Consider the following 23,759-nt stretch of genomic DNA (forward strand, 5'->3'; position numbering starts at 1 on the left):
CGAAACGGAGGTGGTACAGTGCTCACCATGGCGGCCAGGGAGCTCGATCCAGGCGGTATTGCTCGGAGGAAGACGAAGGAGAGAACGATTTGGTTATAAGAAAGCGAGGGTTTTGGATTTGATGTGATCTGGACCGTTGGATTTAGAGGGTGCTATCGAGGCCGATTGATCTTGCTTCAAGATCCGGACACATATAAGATTCGATCTTGATCGCTCGTTTTTCTCCCTTTTTCTATTTTTTGCTTTTTCCCTGCGTATTAATTATAATAATTTACTAACCACTACAGTAATAAACGAGCATAATAAATTATTGAAAATTTGGAATGGGTATGTTATCAAATAAAAAATTACAATTCACTAACAAATGCCACTTAAATTTTTTGTTTTTAGTTTTAGTTTATTATAAAAATATAAGTACATCTATTTGGGTGAGAGATATTTATTTTAGAAAAAATGAAAAAAAATTGGGGAAAAAAATAGTCCCTGACTACTACTAAATTCTGATGTCTATTTTTCGACTTTTGGCGAATAAGCAACAAAATATTGAAAAATAATATTATTTTCTTTCTATTTTAAAATGTAACACTACTATAAACCTCTCTCACTTTCTCCGAAAATAAACACCCCTGGCTTTCTCCGGCCCATGATTGTTCGAAAACACTGTACATATAATATACATCAAACCGAAGAAAAAACCCTTTCCATGTTACTTGCATGAGGCAAAACAAAATATTTGGCGAAGAGCACAATTGTATCATATTGAATTTCACACGGCAAACACAGCCACACAAATTCAAGCAAATAATGACACGCTTGAGTTTGAGCATTCCAGTCCACAGTACAAAAAGGCTTAAAAGTAATTTAACATTTTATTCATTCACCATACACTCAGCCACAAGCATCAGAGAGTCCAGAGTATGTTAAAATTAACATGGCAGTGATGGCAAGTATCCAAATTGAGCATCTTGAATTAATTTTCAGGTTCATTCACATCAATACCACAAACATCGCCTCACAAACTCAAGCAAATAATGACACAATGTTGCATGTTCTACTCCACGTCACAAAAGCTCACGACAAGTATGAACTATTTCATTTTCCAAATGCCCAAGAACAAGCATCAGAGATTCAGAATATAACATACTTTAACATGAAAGAAATGGTAACAAGACCCCAACCAAACATCTTGATGTCTTCTGAGTTGATTTGGATCAGAACTGCAAACAGTCTTACAGAAATAAATAAGGCTTTGTTATTGTTCAAAATATTTGTGTACACAAAAGGAAAACCTTGAGATCTCCTTCAGTAAATTTGAAGTACAGAATGAAGTTACGTGAAAATAAACAGGTTATTTTCTCTACTAAGCAAACAACAAAAACAACAAGAATACAATGAGGGACCAACATTGAAGAAGGCCAACAAGGGATAGTGACATGTTGGCCTAAATTACTACGTTGGCTAAATGGATTGATTAGGCAAATCTGTTCTCTCTTTGAACAATTAACTTTGAGCGAACAAACTCAGGCCATGAAGAAATCATAAAGCCAGATTTACCGAGAGGAGGGTACTGCAAAATAATCTTATAAATACAGTTACACCTAATGTGCATACTAACAAGAAAGTATATTACAAGACGATATTAATATCTACTGCAAGTATAAAAACTAAAAGCAGCATCAAATAAGATGCACTTTCTTCGGCAAAATAAAGCTAAAGAGTTTATGAATCTGACTTTCGTATTTAGTATAAGGCCACCCTTTTCCCACAATCTTTTCCCCACAAGTCACCAATTTCTAAATAAAGATTTTGCATTTGACCAGATTGCATGAAAACTTTTCTTATCAACAACTTTCATCAGTTCAATCAACACACCAAGGAGATTGATCCCAATTTTAACAGAAAACCTGGATCAAACTTGACGCAGCATGCTTGATGAGAATACACATAAAAACAATGAAGTAAAAGTTAATGCCCATGTTCAACCTTTAGGACAGAATACACTTCCACATTATAAAAAAATTGCGTTCTTGTGTTAGGGTTCAATGAAGAAGAAAAAAATGTATAAGCAAAATGAAACAAACGCACACATGATTTTTTCCCATCGCTTTCCATTCCTTCTCCTATTTTCCTCAAGTCAACTACACTCTTAAAACATTGCAAAAAGAGAAAGAAACAAAAGACAAGGAAGGGGAAAAACTAAATGTACTTGCACAGCATATGGCTTTGACACAATTAGGATCAATCCATTAATCACATAAAACCATTCATCACAGATTTAGCCAACTAGTTGATAAAACAAAAATATGATAAAAAAATAAATAAATAAAGATTAAAAACCCAACTAAAAGCAACAATCTTTATTCATTAATGATGGTAATTCTCAAGAAATTGAAAATAAAATTAAACAGAATAAATAAAGGAAGATAAGGCAAAAGTTTAAACTGGCGGGAAAACACAAATACAGCATGAAAAACCAATAAATTTACCAGCTTTTATTCCTTCATGGAGTAATTTTTTTAAGAAATCCAACGGATATAAAAAGGATAAAATAAGCTCAAACTGAAGAAAAACACAATAAAAGCATAAAAATCCAACTGAATTACCAAGCCTTATTCTTTCATCATCTAATTCTCAAGAAATTCAGCGAGAAATTAAGCACAAAAAATAAATAAAGCAGTAGTGATACAACATTCAACAAAAAAAAAAATGCACCTTTTTCTCATCCAGTGATCATCGTCCCAGCTCCTTCGTCTGTGAGAATCTCCAGCAGCAGCGAGTGCGGCACCCTCCCGTCGATGATGCTCGCCGTCCTCACACCCTGCGCCAGCGACCTCACGCAGCAGCTAACCTTCGGGATCATCCCTCCAGCCACCTTGCCCTCCTCCATCATCCTCCTTATCCCAGCGATATCAATTTCCTTCACCAAGCTCCCCGGATCATTCCGGTCCTCCAGGATCCCGGCAACGTCCGTCAGCAAGATCAACTTCTCAGCCCCAACAGCCGCCGCGAGTTCCCCGGCTGCTGTATCAGCGTTCACGTTATAGCCCTGCCCGGCCTCATCCGCGGCCACAGAGGCAATCACCGGGATGTGACCGTCGGCGAGGATCGGGCGGAGCACAGAGGGGTCAACACGCGCGACCTCACCAACAAACCCAAGGACAGCGGACTCCGAGGAGGGCCTTGCTGTAAGGAGGCGAGCATCCTTGCCGCAAAGCCCAACACCGGTGCCACCAAGCATGTTGATCTCTGCGACGAGGTTCTTGTTGATCTTCCCAGCAAGAACCATCTCCACAACCTCCATCGTGTGAGCATCGGTGACGCGAAGGCCGTTGTGGAACTTGGGCTCGTGGCCGGTACGGAGGAGCCAAGCGTTGATCTCCGGTCCACCGCCATGGACGAGAACAAGGCGGAGGCCGACGCAAGAGAGGAGGACCAGGTCAGAGAGGACGTTGCGCTGGAGGGCGGCGGACTTCATGGCGGCGCCGCCATACTTCACGACGATGGTCTTGCCGCGAAATCTCTGGATGAAGGGGAGGGATTCGGAGAGAATGTCGACCCGAGTCTGCGCCGGCGTCGGAGGTGACGCAGTGGAGGTGGTGATGGGCGGCGATGGAGGGATGGAGGATCTGAGGGGATGGAGACGCAAGGGCTTGAGAGGAATCGCTTTAGGGTTAGGGTTAGGGTTAGGGTTAGGGTTAGGGTTTGGAGAGGAGAAGAAGGGATGGTGGCGGAGTGGGATGGAGACTTTGGAGACGAACATCTCTTCTCGTCGTCGGTGAGTGCTAAGTGTTTGATGAAATGCGAGTTTGGGTTTTTATTTGGGGAAAATTCACAATTGGTCCCTGAATTGTTTTTTCGTTTAATTTGGTCCTTCTGAATCTTGTTCTCTGAACTATTAAACATTTATAAGGGTAGACATGGCCATAGTTCAGGAGCCGTTGGTTCCGGTTCCTGAACACCGGTTCCAATTTAAAAAAAACTTTGAACCGGAACCAAACCGCAAGGATCTTACTGGTTCGGTTTCGGTTTTGGTTTGACAGTTCGGTTCAACCGTTCATGTTTGACGGTTTAAACGGTTCGGGCAACGGCTTGATAGCCTTTGTTAGCGAGCCCGTTGATCTGGTGATGCCATGAGTACCAGAGCTCCATGAAGCCATGAAGCATGAGGACGACTGATCCACACATTCCATTCTCCGCTATGTGCATGGCTATGCCGTTCATCTCCACTGTCCAATGAGCGAAGAAAGTCACAGCGATTCCATCCCGTCTTATAAGGAACTCGTCAAAAATTAGAATGATCACCTTCTTTATCACGTTAAAGAAATCTGAGATCGAGCTACAGAAGAACCATCTCCAGTAATCCATCAAAGATGCACTCCGTCCATCTCGCTGCCGCTCGAGCTTGCTCCTTCCCACCTTCTCCATCATCAGGTCGGGCTTCCACATATGTAGATCGATCTGGCATGTCGCCCTCGGATAGAGATCTAGGATTAGGGTTTCATCGGAGGGGATTTAGGGTTTTCAAGTCTTCAAGAGAGGCCCACCCAAAAGAGAGAACAAATCAACAAAATAAAAACCTAATAAATTGGTTTAATTCGCCAACAACCAAATGTTCTATTGGTATACGGGTTGTCGATAGAGCTCTTCACCGAGTGGTGAGAGTTTGATTCTCGGATGAGGACATATTTCTGGAAGATGTGAGATGTGGTTGTGTGCGGGTGGTCCCAGCGCCCATATGTGCGCGGGCCCCGCCCCCACTTGCTCCACCGAGGCTTGTGCACACCCCTGACGGTTTAGCATGGCCTTCAGGCTGTTCCTCTTATAAAAAAATAATAATAAATTGGTTCAATTCAAGTGTTCAGACTTAACCTAAACAGATGATTCAATTTCAGGTCTAACCTAATCAATCGATTCACACAATTCAAAGTCTCAAGCGGTCGAACCTAATCAGATATCATAAGTCATAACATTATTTTATATAATATAATATATATGTAATTAAGTAATTTGATATTTTGAATCTTTGATTCAAGTAGAATTGGTGGTTGAACCAAACCTTATATGAAAGGTTTTCGGTTTTTTTAAATTTTTAAAGTCAGTAGTCGACTTTTATATGAAGGTTTTTGTTTTCGATTAGTAGGGACTGATTCACGGTCTTTTTCGGTCCCAGATTCAGGTTTTTTTGGCGGTTCGGTTCCACGGTTTCAGTGCAAAATGGCAACATCTATATAAGGGTCACTATCTCCAAACCATTCATAGATCAACTGTTGGATTTTCAATCTAAACGTTGGATGTAGTCTTCGGAACCCATTTATACTTGTCTTTTTTTATTACCACTTTTTTTCAATTGCAGATATTATAAGAACATTCACAATTGACATATCTGTATTATTATTATTATTATTATTATTGATTTAACTTTTTTAAATTTTTTTAATTGTTTTCTACAATTGTGTTATTATTTATGGAGTCATTTATTTGGCTTTAATATAAATATTAATAATTAAAATGGGTAAATTTTTTATGTGGTCATAATGTTATGGCTGATTTTCATTTTGGTCGTTGTATTTCGATTTGTATATTTTTTTGGTCGATTTAGATATTAATTTGTTTTCATCGAGAGATCACTGGGGTTCTCAAAAGTAATTTTTAAATGATGTGGCAGCCGGAAATACCACGTCACTTACTTTATTTTTCGGATTAAGTAAGCTGAGTCAGCATCCGACTGATGTGCTCTCTCCAGCTGGAATGAGAGAAAACATTAAAATAAAGCGACGTGGTATTTTTGACTGCGATGTCATTTAAAATTGGCCGAAAAATCTGAGTGACTCGCTGTGAAAAATAAATCGATATCTAATAATCAAAAATATACAAATTAACACATGACAAAACAAAAATCAGCCCATATGCACTGACTACATAAAAAAATTTACCCACAAACATGTTCAATTATATTAAGTTTTGTCAGGATTAATACAATGGGTTTGTGATAAGAGGCTTTGTTGTTACTATATATAAAAAAAAAGAACTAGAAGTATTAATGCTCTTTAAAATGCAAATGATCACTCTCTTTGCTGTCAAAAATAAAAAATTAAAAAACAAATAATATTTTAACTCATAAATTATTCACATTTACATAGTCATTTTGCTGATTTTAAATGTTTGCAAATCTAAGTTATATCTTTCGTATGCTGTGAAATGTGAATCAAGTTAAAAGACTCCGTACCAGCATTCAGGCACAGTCTTTAATTTTACTTTCATTCACTGTTGATATATTAATTAAAACAATCACACAAGACTCAAGTGACCCAATAACACCCAAAATAGACGATTTGCCCAAAGCAATTGTCTCTCCTGGCATCACCCTGTCAAGGCTATTTTTTTTTCTAAACATTACATTTATACCAAAATGCGCGCTTAGATAGATAATTGAGCTTTTTCCTAAACTAACTTTTTTTTTTTATAATATTGTCTAAATAGCCCTACGATCATTTTATTTGTCAAAATAGCCCTAGGCTATCACATCAATGCCTAGGCTGACTGGGTATTTTTTTTTAACATGAGATTTATTAAAATAGAAAATATTATTTGAAAATTTGAAATTAAAATTATTATTATTATTAACATGAGATTTATTAAAAGAGAAATTATTTTAAATTTTTTATTAATATTTTGATTATTTATTAGAGTGGCAATTAATTAAGTATTAATTATTTAAAATTATTTTTTATCATTATTAATAAAATATTATTATTATAATGGGACCACTTTGGTACGACATGAAACTCTTTTAAGTTAAATTTCATCAAGTCCAACAAAATTGGTGGCCGGGGGACAGGTGCCACAATCGTTAGCGTGGTTTTGTCGCCCAGGTCAAGGTGGCTCACCGATAGCCACCCAGACAAGCTATGTCCCAAACGATGGGGAGCGCCGCAAGTGGCCCCAACGCATCCAACCGAGTGGGACATCGGCTCGTTGCAGCGAACGGCGGAGCATCGGTTAGCGCACTCTGGTTAAAGTCATAATCCCGACGTGATTTATTCAATAAAATAATTTAAAATAATTTCTATTATAATAATAATAATAATATTTTACTAATAATAATAATAATAATTTTAAATAATTAATATACCATTAATTGCTACTCTAATAATAATCAAAATATTAATAAAAAAATTTAAAATAATTTCTCTTTTAATAAATCCCATGTTAATAATAATAATTCTAATTTTAAATAATATTTTCTATTTTAATAACATTTTTTAAAAAAAATTGATTTAAATAAGCTATTTATATAATTATAAAAGAGATGAGGGGTTATAATGTAAAAAAAAATGAATTTTTTTAAAAAATGACTAGTCACCAGCCCAGTTAGCACCCATGTGCTGATTGGGCATTGATGTGATCGCCTTAGGTCATTTTGACAAATAAAATGGCCCTAGGGCCATTTAGACAATATTATAAAAAGGGGGTTAGTTTGGGAAAAAAACTTATTAAGGTTTCAAAGCACGTCCTTTCACCAACTCTCGCTTTGCTCATCCCTACTGCTACCTGTGCGGGCCTTTTCTGTCAAAAAGTGAAACATATGATTTTTGTTTGTATTAAGGCTTTTTCCCAAACTAACCCCTTTTTTATAATATTGTCAAAATAGACCTAGGATTATGTTATTTGTCAAAATGACCCTAGGGCCATCACATCAATGCCAGTCAGCACCCATGCCATCACATCAATGCCCAATCAGCACCCATGTCTTGGCAGACTCTTTCACTGAGTCATTTATCTTTTTAACATTTTAACCCGTTATTTTTTTTATAATTATATAAATAACTTATTTGTGGTTTTTTAACTCAATTTTTTTTAAAAAAAAATTGTTATTAAAATAGAAAATATTATTTAAAATTAGAATTATTATTAGTGAAAATTGCCAAAAAAACCACCTAACTTTACAATATTGCCAAAAACACCTCCTTAATTTGACAATCCCTAAAAATACAATCCTTTTAAAGTTAATGATTTTCAAACCCCAAAAGTTGTAGCAAGCTATATGAGTTGCTTTTCGAATTTTATGGATGAAATTGCCTCTCGCATAGGAAGTTGTGGCAGTGCAATCATGTATCCGATTTGAGAGGTAGTTGGGGTTATTGGTTTGGGTAATCCCTAGAGACAATTATTACTTGCACCGGTTATACTTTTTTTTTTCTCTTTTCGCCTCTTCAGCTATTCCATTTCCAAAATTGTCTCTCCCTGGGCATCCTTGTCTCGAAGAAGAACTTCGTGTTCCGCCATTGTTCGGAGAAGAATTCAAACTCAAGTATTCGCGTTTCATCATTTCCTCGAGTCTAAGGTCTTGAGCAGAGGGTGGGCCTGAGTTGAAGAAACTATGTTTATGGTTTTTTTTAAAAAAAAAAACAATTCTTTTAGAAAAAGAGATTTTTCGGTGTTGTTTTGTGGTTTTGTTTTTATTAGATGATATTGAAGTCTGCAGGGAGATTCATCGGCTAGGCTTTTGTTTTGGTTTCATTTTCCTCTATGTACACGATCGAAAGAGATTTTTTTGATTATTATGATGTGTAATGAATACAATGTAGGTTTTCCCTTTACGTTGATATGGTTACAGTATGATAATGAGGTTTTCGTTTAACTAATGTGATTGTATTTAAACATTTGATGTATCTGTTTAACAATTGTTGTTTCTATTTAAAATGTGAGTTTTCTGTTTAAATGTTTATGTCTCCATTTAAAAAAGTTTACTTTCCGCTTAAATTTGTCTGAATATTGTTTAATATATGGTTATTGTCGCAGGCTTGTGATTATGGCGGTCAACCTAGTTAATAGGCGATGCTACAACGATGTCGGAGAGATGGTAAATGCCTTGATAACTAGAGTTTTATAAATAGTGCTCTTTTAGTCGGGATTCTAACATCAAATTTTAAATCTCGACAACGGAGACTATTCGACTATTGTGTCTATATGGACCTCGGCGAATCGGCGACTCTAGCCTACCCCTTGTTCACGACATTGACACCCCAAGGCAGAAACGAGGAAGTGTCGACTGCGCCGTCTACGTCATGCGGTTTATCGAACAGCTGCTCGACGGTGAAAAGCTACGGCTACCGCAAGCGGATGTCCCTTATTTGCGCTTAAAGTATGTTACCCGCATGCTTAAAGAAGGTAGCACAGCCGACGTCACTGAAAAGGGGGATTCGTCGACGGGGGAGAAAAAAAATTGATATACAATATTGTACAATAAAATTACCATGTAAATAACATTGTATATCATTTACATATCATAGTTTTTGTTTACATATCTTTGTCTTTGTTTAAATTCTTAGTTTTATGTTTATTTTTTGAAGTTAACGTTTAAATAAAACTATCTCTATGTTTAAAAAATCATTGTCTTTGTTTAAATATCTTTGTTATTGTTTAAATATCATTGTCACTGTCTAAATTATTACAGTTTATGTATACCTTTTTATTTATTTACAATACCTTTTTGATTCTCAAAATGTTTAAGTAAAATGTTTAAACGACAATATCTCTGTTTAAATATAAAAAATTGACACTCAAATAAGTTATTTTCTTTTTAGATAATTATTTATTTACAATGCCTAGTTGGCGACAGTTTCATTGCAAGATCTACAGTTGAATACACCTTCAAAACGTTATCCAATATCCAACGACAACACTTCAGATTGATCTGACGAGGAAGGAAGGCATACCACACCGTTAGGGTCGCTATGAAGTGGAACAGGAGTGCTCGCAGAATTTGAATTCTTGCTAACACTTCAGTTTAAACAGAAAAATTCAATGTTTTAAACGGAAACATAAAATGTTTAAATGGTAACTAAACACGTTTTAAACGGTAACAAAAATATTTAAACGGTAAGTAAATAATTTAAATGGTAAATCAAATATTTAAACAGAAACACAATAATTTAAGCGGAGAAAGCAACATGTAAATGATAACGTAATATATTTATAAGGTAAATGGGATAATTAAACAATAATTAACTTCTACGACTACATAAACATAAAAGAGAAGAACTTTATAACAAGAAGAAATTGTTTTCAGTAGGATACGACAATGGCACATCATCTGTCTCAACAATAAGATTGACTACAGCGCATTTGAAGATGGAGTACACGTGACACATGCGCTGAAAGTCAATCTCGTTTTTTATTGGACAAACCGTTTATGTCCATCGGGTGATAAACTTCACCCTGACACGGGAAATATTGAGACCCCATCACTCACATATCTCAACTAACACTGATTCCCAAGAAGTCAGTGCCATGAACATTGACACTCCCCATTGTATCTAGCAATAGCACAAAAACTCTCCATAACAGTCCTGCATTTTTATAAGTTGTTACTCCCTTCCCGTAGAATGATCAAACTGAGAGCAATGAAGAAATTCTCACCTTATCGGGAAACTGGCAGAACTCAAATCGAACAAAACAAATAAAGTGAAGAAGAAGAAGAAGAAGAAGATGTAATGAGTCTTCTAAACTTTATTTGACAAAAAACAAGCAATAAGGAAAAAAAATGCATAATTGTATGCATAAAGGTTGAACATGATGTGATTGGACGGTATTTTTCACACCATTTGCAAGGGCAAAAATGGAATTTCATAACATAAACTCCACTTCAAGTGACTGATAAGGGGTAAAAAAGAATTTAAACTATAACAGAAGGGATGTCCGGAGTGTGCAAAAGTTGGAGGGGTTTTTTAGGGATTTTGAATATCATGAGGGTAAACAGTAATTTTCCCTTATTATTATTAACATGAGATTTATTAAAAGAAAAATTATATTAAATTTTTTTATTAATATTTTGATTATTATTAGAGTGGCAATTAATGGAACATTAATTATTTAAAATTACGTTTATTATTATTTGTAAAATATTATTATTATGATAGAAATTATTTTAAATTATTTTATTGATAAAACACGTCGGGCATTGATGTGATGGCCCCATGGCCATTTTGACAAATAAAATGATTCTACGTCATTTAGACAATATTATAATAAAATGGTTAGTTTAGGAAAAAAACCATAATAATAATAATTCAAATTTCAAATAATATTTTCTATTTTAATAATAATTTTTTTAAAAAAATTGGGTTGAAAAAACCACAAATAAGGTATTTATATAATTATAAAAGACATGGGGTTAAAATGTAATAAAACTGAATTTTTTTAAAAAAAAATATTCAGTCAGCACATGGGTGCTTACTTGGCATTGATGTGATGGGCATAGGACCATTTTGACAAGAGTAATGCTATATCCTGCGAGTAGGTTGGCCGAATTCATGAAAGGAATGGGGTCGTAGTCAGGTGTCATCCATTATTATCTCTCCTAATTAGCAACATTTTTTTTAAAAAAAAATAGCAAATCAAGCCCTACTTCCTCTCTTTTTTCTTCATCTTCACACCACTGCCAACTTCGTCACCCTCCGTCACTGTCGCCATCGACTCCGACCAACCCCATCACCTGTCGCCCGCAAAAAAATATGGTCACCCATGCCATCTTGTCTTTGCTCTCGCCTGCAAACGAACCTGTCGCCGTCGTCACCCACGCCGACGAACTCCATCACTCATCAGCCGCAAACAAATCCTATCGCCTGCGTCATCCCATATGTTTTTACAAGTTTTTTTTTTCTCCTTTGAGAATTATTTTTCTTTTGTCTCTAATTCACAAATTGATAGAGAACATGCTGAACTATCAAGGGCAAATCTTTCCTTGTTGAGTAAAGAGGCTCTAGCTTCTTTCATTGAAGTGTTCTTTTCTTTAAATCACGGATCTTAAATTGTTAATCTAAATATAGTGATTTTGATGAGTAATTGAAGTAATTCTGGTGAGTGGGTAGTAAATATCAATTATGAGGTTTTTTGAATTAGCTCAACCGTTTTAAAATCAATTAGAAATGTTCATCTAATGGTTGTTCATAAGAGTTTTATAGAGAGATAATGCACAGAAAAGCAACACGCCAATGACCAGCTCCGCACCGAAAGCTCATTGGCAGAACTCACAAATAGTTAAAAGAGAAATCATTGAGTTATCATCGCTAATCAATAGATTATTATTAACGAAATTATGTAAATCATACATCATCAGCAAACGAATCCCAGAATTCATTGAAAATTCATTCAAAATATTGATGTCAACTGAGGAACGAGTGGACCCAATTGCAAGCAACACCATCAGAACAATTTCTATGGTCATCCCCAAGAAGATGGTCTACGTTATTCCACCCCACTATAAACACTTTAGCATCAGCTTTCGGTGTGAGTGAGTATGTCTTTGAGAGAGATTAGAGAGTGACAGGGTGCGTTAGCGAGCGACGATGTAGACGCATACACAGACGAAGAAGAAGAAGAAGAATATGGGATGGCGCGGGTGATAGGGTTTGTTTGCGAGCGACGAGTGATGGAGTTCGTCGGCGTCGGTGACAGTAGCGACATGTTCGTTTGCGGGTGAGAACGGAGACGGGATGGAGTGGGTGACTATATTTTTTTGCGAGTGACAGATGATGGGGGTTCGTCGGAGTCGGTGGCGACAACGACGACAAGTGACAAATTTGGTAGTGTGGGATTTGAGATGGCCTTGTGAAGACGAAGAGAGAAGAGAAGAAGTAGTGCTTGATTTGTTATTTTGTTTAAAGAATGTTGCTTATTAGAAAAGATAATAATAAATGACACTTAGCTGCCACCGCGTTTATGTCATGAATTCGGCCAAGTTATTCGCACGATATAGCATTACTCTTTTGACAAATAAAATGATCCAGGGTCATTTAGACATTATTATAAAAAAAAGGGTTAGTTTAGAAAAAAAAATCCTAGATAATTACCAAAATGTTAGTGGTGTAAAAAGGGCCGTGCCGACCCGGGCCCGGCACGAGTTGGGCCGTGCTGGGCTAGGGGTTTGCGGCCCGCGGCCTGCTTTGGGCCAACATGGCCCGGCACGCCAAATGTAAGTTTAAAAAAAAAATTTTGGTATATTTTTTGTTTTTTTAGTCAATAAGGCTTTTAGTTCTATGTTTTTGAATTTTAGTATATTTTTTATATGTTTTAGCAATTTTAGGTCATTTTTTACAGTGGCGGAGCCAGACAATTTATTAAATGGTGTCAATATATAAGTATAATATCACTACGTATGATATAAAAGAAACATGTAAATGCACAAGCATATATAAAATTATTATGTTAAAACAATATAAATTTTTAAATAATAAAAAAACAAAAAAATTTTGTTTAAAAACTTATATTAAAAAATTAATTCAAAAGTCTAAAAATTTAAACTCATATCAGAACTTAATCAAACTATTTGATGTAGTTTGGATGGTTAAAAAAACCATATCAAGATCAAGAGTTTAATTTTTTAATTAAAAAAAAAATTAAGCGAGAGCAGATTGAAAATATTGATAATAATGAAGACAAAAAATGATTTCAGTTTTATATTTTCTAAAGATGTTAAAAAAATATGGGTCTTTTTAATTTTAATTTTAATTTTTATATAATAACCCATAAGTTTTCATAATTTTTTTTGCACATTAACCCCTAAATTTCTAATCTTATTGGTCAATTTACAAATTTTCACAAAAATAATTAATACATATATAATATTTTAAATATTTCCAAAATTTTTGTGGGGTCATTTGACACCACAAAAATCAATGTAGCTCCGCCCCTGATTTTTTATATTTTTGGGGTTTAAAATAAAAAATATAAATATAATATAACTGGGTCGGGCCACGTGTTGGGCCAACCTTGGTGGTTGGCGGGCCGTGCCGACCCGGCATGATTTTTAGACGGGCTGTGTCGGCCCGAGCATGCATAGTGTATGAGCCGTGTGGGCCCGGGCCGGGCCGGCCCGTTTGAGACCACTACAAAATATGCACAGAGTACACTTAATGCTATTTTTTAAAAAAAATTTAAAATGGGTTAAAATTGGAAAAAAAACAAAACAAAAAACAAAAAGATAAACTTTTAACATATGTTTTTAAATTTTAAAATCAGTTGTTTTAAATATTTTTTAATTCAAATTTATTCTTATAACTCTATTTAAATTGTTACAGTTAAAACTAAGGTTTTAAAAATCGAACTGGACCAATCAGTTCAACAGTGAACTAGCCACCAGTCCAGTTCACTCATACAACTTAAACTGGATCCGAATCGAGCCGATTATGATAGGTTTTAGATAGACAACCTGTGAACTAGTTCCCCATGAATTTTTTAATAAAAAACAACCCCCCAGTCCCACCATGAAGGAATGGAGATGCACATGGATGGATAAATCCATGTGCATTTATTCTCTCGCCAGGCTCCCACCATCAAAGAAGGACATGCGCATGGGTCCTCCATCTCTATTCTACAGTGTCTTATTATCTTTTTTTCTTTGGATATTTTTTACCAACTACAATAACAACTTCCACTTATCTTGTTTGTTTGTTCCCGATGTCCGGGATTTTTATTGAAAAATTTAAATTATATTTTTTTTATCTTTATCTCCGGTGCATAGCTTTTTATAGATATATATATATATATATATATATATATATATATATATTTAAAAAAAATTTCTTTCTTTCATGATCATTATTCATTAGAATAGAATCGAATTTTTATTTAAAATTCAGATTTATTTATTTTTTTAAAAATTTCTCTCTTTTCTTAAAGTAATAAAATTTTAATTTTATAGTTATATTTATTAAATTTCTATTTTTCTATTTTTTTCGGATTTTTTTATAATTTTATGAAAATTTCTTTGTTTTGAAATTTTATTTATTTAAAAAAAAATTAAAAAAAAAGAAATTATTAAACCGATCTAGTTATTAAACTCTTTTGTTAAAATCTCCAACTATCAAAAGTTGGGATGGTTAAATTTACAATGGTAAAAAATTATAATTTTAAAATTTATAATTGTCAATAATTATGATAGTTAAATCTGTCGTTTTCATTAATTATAACGGTCAAACTTGTAATTGTTTTATAGCTTAAATAGCATATCCTAAATATAATTTTAATAGTAATTCATTATGTTTGTTTCTCTCGTAACATTTTATTTTGAATATTAATAATAATTTATCTATTTTTATAATTAAAAAAAAAACACCGGTGACATCACATAAAGCCATAACCAACTACAATAAGTTCATCAACTTAGCAACCATTTAACTACGTACGCTTTACCATTCCCACATTCCCATGCAGACAAAGACACCAACCACATTTGAACGCCAACGTTTTCTATCTAAATCCCAAAATAATGAAATATATCAAAACCACAACACATACACACACATATAAGTACACACACAAACAATAACACAAACATTCCAGTACTAAACTCAAAACAATGTCCACCAAACTAAACTTCTTCTTCTTCTTCTTCATCATCTTCATTGTATCACCACTAACAATAATGAACTCATGCATGGCAGGAAAGATAGCAATATATTGGGGCCAAAACGGCAATGAAGGCACACTAGCATCAACATGTGCAACCGGAAACTATGCATATGTGAACCTTGCTTTCCTCTGTTCATTTGGCAACTTCCAAAAGCCACAACTCAACCTCGCCGGCCACTGTGATCCTTTCTCCGACGGTTGCACAAATCTCACTCAAGAAATCACTTCTTGCCAAGCCTCCGGAGTCAAAATCCTCATCTCCATCGGCGGTGGCGCCACCGCCTACACTCTTGTCTCCGTCGCCGACGCTCGCTACCTCGCCGACTATATTTGGAATAACTTCCTCGGCGGTCATTCTTCGGCTCGCCCTTTGGGCGATGCAGTGCTCGACGGTGTGGACTTTGACATCGAAGGTAAGAAATGAGATAACATTAACAATCTCTTGGTTTATTAGCATTGTATTTGATGTTAGATGTTCATATTTGGGTAAATTTTTAAAGAGATCACTGTTATATGGTCAATTTTCATTTTGATCACTGTTTTTTAATTTGTATCTTTTTGGTCATCATGTATTGATTTCTATTCACTGGGTTGTCACTTATGGAATTCCAGCCAATTTTGACTGATGTTTCAACCGGAGATACTACGTCACATTATATAAAAGTATTTTCATAGTTCGGCTGGGCTGGACACGTCAGCCCTGTGGTGGCATCGGGTTGATGTGTCCTCTCTAGCTGGAATGAAATAATTTTTAAAATAATGTGACGTGGCATCTTCTATTACCACGTCAATCAAAATTGGCTAGAATTCTATGAGTGACTACTAGGTGAAAAGAAATCAATACATGATTACCAAAAAGATACAAATTAAAACACAATGATTAAAATAAAAATCGGTAATGACCTCCTAAAAAAATTACCCATTCATATTCTCATCAGGGAGAAGATTTGAATCTTCTCTTGTACAAGTAAAAATATTGGTGTGTTGAGATATTAACTTTGTTGATAACAAAATCGGCAAATAAAAAAAAACTCAAATTCACTTAAATTTATAATAACATTTAGATTTTTTAAACAGGTGGCAGCCCTGATTATTATGGTGATCTAGCTAGATTTTTGAAAGATTACCAGAATAATAATGAAATTGAAGGGAAAAGAAGGCAAGTGTACTTGTCAGCTGCACCACAATGTCCATACCCGGACCAGTGGATTGGGAAAGGGTTGGAGACAGGGTTGTTTGATTATGTTTGGGTGCAGTTCTATAATAACCCACCATGTCAGTATCAGTCTGGTGATGTTACTAATCTTGATGATGCTTGGAAGCAGTGGACGGTGGGGATCACTGCAAAGAATGTATTTCTTGGATTGCCGGCGGCGCCGGAGGCTGCCGGAAGTGGGTTTATTCCGGTGGAGGATTTGAGTTCAAAGGTGTTGCCAATGTTGAAAGGGAGTGAGAAGTATGGAGGGGTGATGCTTTGGTCTAAATATTATGATGATCAGACTGGGTATAGTTCTGTTATCAAGAATTATGTTTGATTTTTGTGTCTGTGTTTTGTGGCTTTACTTTTCATGTGTCTGTTTTTGTGCTTGTTTGGTTTATTGTATAAAAGTTTTTTTTTTAAAAACAAATGTGGATAAGTCATATCTCAGGTGCAAAACATGAGCAGGCACATACTTGTATGTAAACGGAGGTCGAGACACAAATACATTATACGAAGAACATGTTACCAATAGAAGAACATGTTACCAATAGACTAAATGCGGACAAGACAGATTTGTATACAAATTAAAATTCAAACTGAATTTCTCAGTGAGACACGAACAGACTGATACAATAAACCAAACGATAATTAATGTATAATTTTTTTTTTTTGAGTACACTAAAAATCCTAAAAAATTAAATCTTTCGCGTGTTTTCGAGTCATATTTATGACTCAAACTCGGGCAACCCAAAACATCTACACATCTATACTTCGGCCAACCGATGGTGTATTTTAATAATAATAATAATAATAATAAAATTATTGTTATTATTATTATTTTCACTTACAAGTAAATTCAAATTCATGCAAAATAAATAATTCAGACAAAATTTTATATGTTTTATACCCTTTGAACTACTATAAAAAGGTCACATGTACTTGATACAAGCAAAAGTTTATCAGTGTTAGTAAGTTATACAATAAATCATTTGACCATTTTTTTTGTCACACTTTCCTTGGCATAAATTAAAATTAAGCACATTGCCATAATTACAAACAAACCAAATCTGAAATAAGAATACAGAAACTATTATATATATATATATGTCTGTAAATGTATATAAATACACAAATAATAAGTCCGCCTCTGAAGCAAATAAAACCCTAAATAAAGACGATAATTATTGACTAATTTGGAGCAAACCATGGATATTAATTTGAAAGGAAGCTTCATCTTCCTATTCAGCGTAGTTGATTATCATGCATAGATTATAAGCACATCATTAAAAGAAGAAAACCATAATCCAGATAAGTACCTGTATTTACAATAAATTATTTTCATGTACAATGTATACTCTTGCTTTTAAATACCAACTGTTTCTGCAATTCTTCAACCTTGCAATGCCTGCCAAGGAACAAAAAAGAAAACATTCGGCGTGGCCAACAATGGCAATGGCAATGGATTTATTATAATTTGGAGCTTTTTAAAAAGTTTTGTGAAATCAAAAGCTCTGATTTCCTTGAAAACATGAAAATATTTTTCTGTTTTGGTTTAACATTTTTATGAACTAATGGAAAACACAGGATGAACAATCCCTGATAAGAGTTTCAGTGCAAATGCATTTCGCAAGCAATTCACTAAAAACAAACTGAATTTAATCTCTACGTTATGGTTTTCTACTAAACATCCAATTACCAGAATTACGGTGGAATTAATAAAACAGAAAACAACTCCCAAGTAAGATATCTGCTTCAAACTAGCTTCTCGACTCTGGTTAACCTCGTAATCCTAATACGCCGAAGTAAACCTTCAATTTATGTTGTTAAATAATTACTCTTTGGTTATTTGGGCATAAGTCTTAACCTAAAGTGGCATCATAACTATCAATTGCATGAAACCAACAACATATGCACCGCAGTGCCAGGTGTCAGTTTGAACACCACATGTACAAAAAGGGTCATTCTATGTTATCAACTGATAATCTTCACAACATAATTGTCAATTGACATAATTTTCAAGTATGTATTTGGGTATCAACCTCGACGTGGACATGGCAAAGTATCAGATGTAAAGCAGTATCTTAATCTACTTACGCAAAATGTCCACATGACAATTACAAAATTGTCAGGCAGGAGGCCTAGGAAGAGTAAACAACAGTGTAGTGGTCAAAGAGAGTCAAATTACAACAAGTGAACACCAGTAGCAACAAGAGAGCGTTCAATCAACACACCTGTTATTAGCTGCTTGAACTTCCAAGGTCAAAATCCATAGTGTAATCATATTCAATAGTTGGAATCACTGAGGCCATGAATTTCAGGAACAAGAAAAGGTACCTGAACAAAAATAGCAAAAAAAAGAACCCATACAAAAATTTTAGACTGTATCAATTGAGAATGAACAATGCAAATGAGGATTCGAGAAAATTTAATATGCCCAAAAATTTAATTCAAATAGCAAAAAATGTGGATTTTTGTATCTGAAGACGGGAATATTACTTGTCAACTTCAGGTTCAACTCCACGTGACATTAAAACATCAATGATCTTTTTCATCACAGCTCCATGCCGGCATGGATGTACAGACGCATGCTTCCCAGGCAAATGAGGATGATCCTCAATGGTCACCTGTATGTTGTCAAATGTGGTCAATTTAAATTACCAACGCATATAAAAGAACCTGATGGTTTGGCACTTCCATTGTCCATTTTTTTCTTCGAAAGAAAGTCTTCTTAAGCTATATGGCCCACTGATAACATGACGAACAATCCAACCAATAAAAAATTGATGATAACCCATTATCGATAACCCATTATCAAAAAGACAGATCTGAAGTTGGATGACAAAAATCATTAGAAAGCACGAGGCATCAATTACAGGACTAGCAACCATGCAAAAGATGTGTACTATGGCAAAACAAAAGCAGGCAGAAATCTCCCATTGAACTTCATAAATGGAATGCATAGTTTGCAAAAATTTGAGGATATTACAATGGCAAGCTAAACCACAAATACCATATACATTTGATGCCTGAACACTGAACCTTTTGAAGGATTAACACACCATACACTAATAGTAAGCATGACGATTAATTGACTTGTATAATCAATCATGTGTCTACCAAGCACTCACATCAATATAAACTGGCAAAATCGAATAATTAGGCCAACCAACAACAAATCAAAAGTCGCATGAATGACAGCCAACTCAGAGAAATGGAAGTGAGTTTTGAAAATATCATTATAAATCCTCACAATTGGGATAAAATGTCCCATAGGATGATAAGTGTTTTAGTTAGTATCAAGCAAAGCAATTTGAAGAAAACAAATTCATATAACAAACTCACTGTTTTATGAGCATGATCTTGGCTAACATCTTCGAGGACAAGTTCAGGTTGTAAAGGCATCCTTGACTGCAGGAAACAAAAAGTTGAAAAGGTCAATGGCCCAGCTTTAAACAATATCGTACCAATTTATAAATTCCTCCATAATTAAATTAAATCAACCTAAATCACTAAACACTTTACAAAATGCATCTAGGTTTGACATAAAAACAAGAAAGCCAAAAGATAGCTCTATAGAGGTCAACAACCTACTTGTCACAAAAGAACAAAGCATGATGACTGATACCCACTTCAGCCTAGGCTATTCATGAATTTTTCATCAAACACATCAATAGAAAATATCCTACTTTTACAAATTACTGTGGCTGAAAACAGTCATTCTACCATATGCACATGAAAATGACTAAAACCATAACAGCTAAACACGATAATAGTAGCTTAAACATAAAGTGAAGCAAAATTCCTGTAGTATATTGAGGGCTTCTTCACTGCAGTCAACTTCTGATAATAATAGCAATATTTGAGTCATGGTCTCCACAACCTAATAAATAAGCCCTTTTCTTGAAACATTACATGAAGGAACAATAACTTTTTCCATTGACCTCACTACTGGGAATATTGACCCTCCATTTGTCTACCATGTAAGTGCAGCATGCTCAAAAACACTATAAATTTCACAGACTCAAAACAACTACTCAATTGTTAGAATCTAAATTACACTAACCTCATCATATCCAGTGAGCCATACCCGTGGAGTTTGGTAGTATTTATCATACCTGCGGAAAAATAAAAATTATAATAAATAAACAAAAGAAAGAGGACAGACATGTAGAAGAAAAAATAGAGCTTGATAGCATAAACGAGTGATGACAAATAACCATTACAAAGAAATCCATAAAAAAAAACATGTAAGTTGCTTTAGGGGTTTAAATATAAGGAAACAAATAAGGCAGGCATGAACCAAAAATATTCCTCAAAGCAGGGATCTTAGAGCAACATGAAGGTAAGGCTATAAACTATGCAAACACAATTCCTCAAAAAGGGGGTTGGTTTAAAAGAAGAAAAGCTACAAATGAAAAACCAACTGTGTGATAACACCGGGGACACAAAACTAAGTCAGCATTAGCAACTGATAACCAATTTGATTCAAAAGTACAACGGCATGACAATACATATAACTGAATGATAAAAAAGCTTTGATACCGGGAGTCCTCACATACAAATGGTTAACAATAAAGCAGGGAATAAGAACCCAAACACAATTTAAGTAAAGCCACCTAGTGATCAGCATTGCTATCTTCCAAGCACTCTAACCCTAACAAAGAACCTAAACAAATTTTTAGCATTAACCATGCCTTTGGGGCATTAAGGACTACCATTCTCATCATAGGCCATGCAGTGTCTGGTAAATCTACCTAATTTTTGAAAAAAAATAACTACAAGAATAGCAGAAGATTAGATTTCAAACAAAATAATTTCTTACGTGATGCTAACATCGTATGTTCGTGTTCGAAGAATATTTTCATCCTCTGGTTCATGTGCAACAAAATATTGATTCCGGAGGGTAGCCTGCAATTAATCCAATGACAGACATAGTTAAATAACTTAGCAAGATAGACAAAAGAAAATGAACACAATACAACCTAACAACATGCAGCTGACATTCATCCTAAAGATCAAGGCTATCCTCATCAGATATGAGCTAATAAAGCATCTTCATTATGCAAGACATCATAACTATTATCATTTATAAGTGCCACCTTTTTGCCATGACAATACAAAAATTTATTTGCCCACATCATCTCCATATACTTTAACAGAAGCACCACGTACAGTAAGGACATCCTTATTCCATCCATGTCTTCAAAAGAAAAGCATTGTCTCAATTGGTTCCCACTATATGTACCTATTATCATATAATGTCTGCAGAAGCAACAATAGACCTCCTATTCCTCACACAAAAACCAATCAATATAACATCCTCTCATTACAAGTCTAAAGTTTATTTCTAGCAGACATTTTTCAACAACCTCCACGTTAGAAAATCTATTCTACATATCAACATATCTTCTCGTGTGATTTCCGACAGAAAAGATCAAGGGTTCTAATAATGGCATGGTGCAAGCCATGAATCTACTGTTGCAATACATTATGATTAAGCTACACAAAATCAACAAAGACAGTGATAAAAAGAAGAGAAATACATTGAGGGTGATAGAATATGTAACAAAAAGAGACTATTTCCCTATATTTCACTTTTGGTACTTCCTCTCATCAAGCAGTACCTCCATAAAAATAATTAAAATACAAAACATACAGATTGGCAAGTTCGTCATGATCATGAAAGGAACTTTCCCCATGTTGATTGACTTGATTCATAGATTAGTAAATTCATATAAGAGAATAGTCACATCAAGTAGGCCTACTTTCCTGAATCCATGAGAATTTCCTCAATTTCTAAGAGAACTTGGAAAAACAGAAATAGTTGTTGTTTGATCATCATGCATTTATATGTTGCTTTTAACATGCCCCAGAAGGACATCAAAATGTCAAATACATAAAGCAAAAATTTTCATTAGCCTATACCTGGATCTTGTATGGTTAGATAACTCAGATTTACAAACATCTGTTTTATTTGCACATGAACAGATGATATGATGGGCTTCAATGGGAAAGATGCTTGATCATTATGACCACAATCTTACAATTGTCACCATCAGGGATGTAAACTAACTAATCATTACAATAGCTAATATAATTCAATAACATATCATTAGCCCATTATAACGACAACTATTTTTCTCAGAAACATTGCAACACCATCAAATAAAAAAGGAACAAGGGATCGAGGAACATCAACAAAAAAACGAGGAAACATACCGGATCATCCGGTTCAACTAAGTTCCCAGAATCATCAAAGTCAGCCATGTCAGGTATGTCATCCTCCTCCTCACCACCAAAGTATGAGGGTATAGATTGAATTGCTCTACCTTTGCTGATCTCTAGTGTTTCCATCGAAGGTAAATCATCTTCCTCCTCATTCTTGGTTTCTAATACAATAAAAAAACCATAACAAAATTAAAATATGACAAGGAAGCAGACATCTTTAGGAATTACAAGACTAAGCATCATGCAAGGCAGACAATGCAAGACCTTTAGGTTTCCCATGCGTCGCAAGCCATCCATCATTATCTTCATTATCAAGAAGAACCTCCCCTCCTGCTGCCTCATACTCCTCTTCCACCGAGTATGCCCTCCTTAGGCAAGGCACTATTTATGAAGCAGTATTAAAAACAAATCACAATCTAAGCTCCAAGATGGAAAATTTAAACAGTCTAATTGTCAAAAACATTGAGGTGCTAATTTTGTGAAGAATAAAATCCTCATCATACAAATTCACCATAATCTCAGAAATTAATGAGATAATCAACCCACAAAAGGTTAAAATTTGAGGGTTTCACAAACCGTTCCGGGTGATGAGGTACTGCTTGTTAGCAGGCAAATAGACTTTCTTCTTACTGGGTTCTCCCACTTCCCTGCAACAAGAAACCCACAACAAAAGGGACATTAGAATCGTGAAACCAAAAGGGCGTAGAACAAAGGGGAGAAGAAACGAACCAAGACCAAGTAGGACATTTGGACACAAGATTATCGCCGGCTTTGACGAAATCGGAGACGCTAAGAACCCCCTTCTCCTTGAAGGCCGATACCATGCGGGGGCCCGTCATCCGCTCCATTGTCTCCTTGAACGCATCATGGATCCTCTGCCTCAGCACCATGATCGATGATCAATGATCGATTCAGG

The 23,759-nt window shown here is 35.1% G+C and overlaps 3 protein-coding genes across 6 annotated transcripts; 1 reads left to right on the top strand and 2 right to left on the bottom strand.

The window, feature by feature from the left end:
• Positions 1 to 948: 948 nt before the first annotated feature.
• On the bottom strand, positions 949 to 3,809 carry LOC120278411 (acetylglutamate kinase-like). 4 transcript variants are annotated; one of them, XM_039285192.1, is made up of 2 exons: positions 2,713 to 3,808; positions 949 to 1,217 (listed from the first exon to the last, which is right to left on the bottom strand). In XM_039285192.1, exon 1 carries the CDS (start codon positions 3,758 to 3,760, stop codon positions 2,720 to 2,722), a length of 1,041 nt encoding a protein of 346 aa, XP_039141126.1. In that variant the 5' UTR covers positions 3,761 to 3,808; the 3' UTR covers positions 949 to 1,217; positions 2,713 to 2,719. The 4 variants fall into 4 exon arrangements, with proteins under 4 accessions (XP_039141126.1, XP_039141125.1, XP_039141127.1 ...); XM_039285191.1 differs by having other exon boundaries at positions 949 to 1,228; XM_039285193.1 differs by lacking the exon at positions 949 to 1,217 and adding an exon at positions 1,390 to 1,567 and having other exon boundaries at positions 2,713 to 3,809.
• Positions 3,810 to 15,355: 11,546 nt separating this feature from the next.
• Positions 15,356 to 17,437, top strand: LOC120279114 (acidic endochitinase-like). Its single transcript, XM_039285983.1, has 2 exons — positions 15,356 to 15,827; positions 16,492 to 17,437. Exons 1-2 carry the CDS (start codon positions 15,362 to 15,364, stop codon positions 16,947 to 16,949), a joined length of 924 nt encoding a protein of 307 aa, XP_039141917.1. The 5' UTR covers positions 15,356 to 15,361; the 3' UTR covers positions 16,950 to 17,437.
• Positions 17,438 to 17,876: 439 nt separating this feature from the next.
• Positions 17,877 to 23,753, bottom strand: LOC120279113 (autophagy-related protein 3-like). The gene is made up of 10 exons (XM_039285982.1): positions 23,573 to 23,753; positions 23,420 to 23,490; positions 23,108 to 23,224; positions 22,835 to 23,004; positions 21,438 to 21,523; positions 20,679 to 20,730; positions 19,958 to 20,023; positions 19,112 to 19,239; positions 18,847 to 18,949; positions 17,877 to 18,020 (listed from the first exon to the last, which is right to left on the bottom strand). The coding sequence occupies exons 1-9, from the start codon at positions 23,731 to 23,733 to the stop codon at positions 18,853 to 18,855; spliced, it is 948 nt and encodes a 315-aa protein (XP_039141916.1). The 5' UTR covers positions 23,734 to 23,753; the 3' UTR covers positions 17,877 to 18,020; positions 18,847 to 18,852.
• Between the last annotated feature and the right edge of the window lie 6 nt (positions 23,754 to 23,759).

Source organism: Dioscorea cayenensis, chromosome 16, assembly GCF_009730915.1.
Source record: "Dioscorea cayenensis subsp. rotundata cultivar TDr96_F1 chromosome 16, TDr96_F1_v2_PseudoChromosome.rev07_lg8_w22 25.fasta, whole genome shotgun sequence".
In the NCBI taxonomy this organism is placed as follows: Eukaryota; Viridiplantae; Streptophyta; class Magnoliopsida; order Dioscoreales; family Dioscoreaceae; genus Dioscorea; species Dioscorea cayenensis.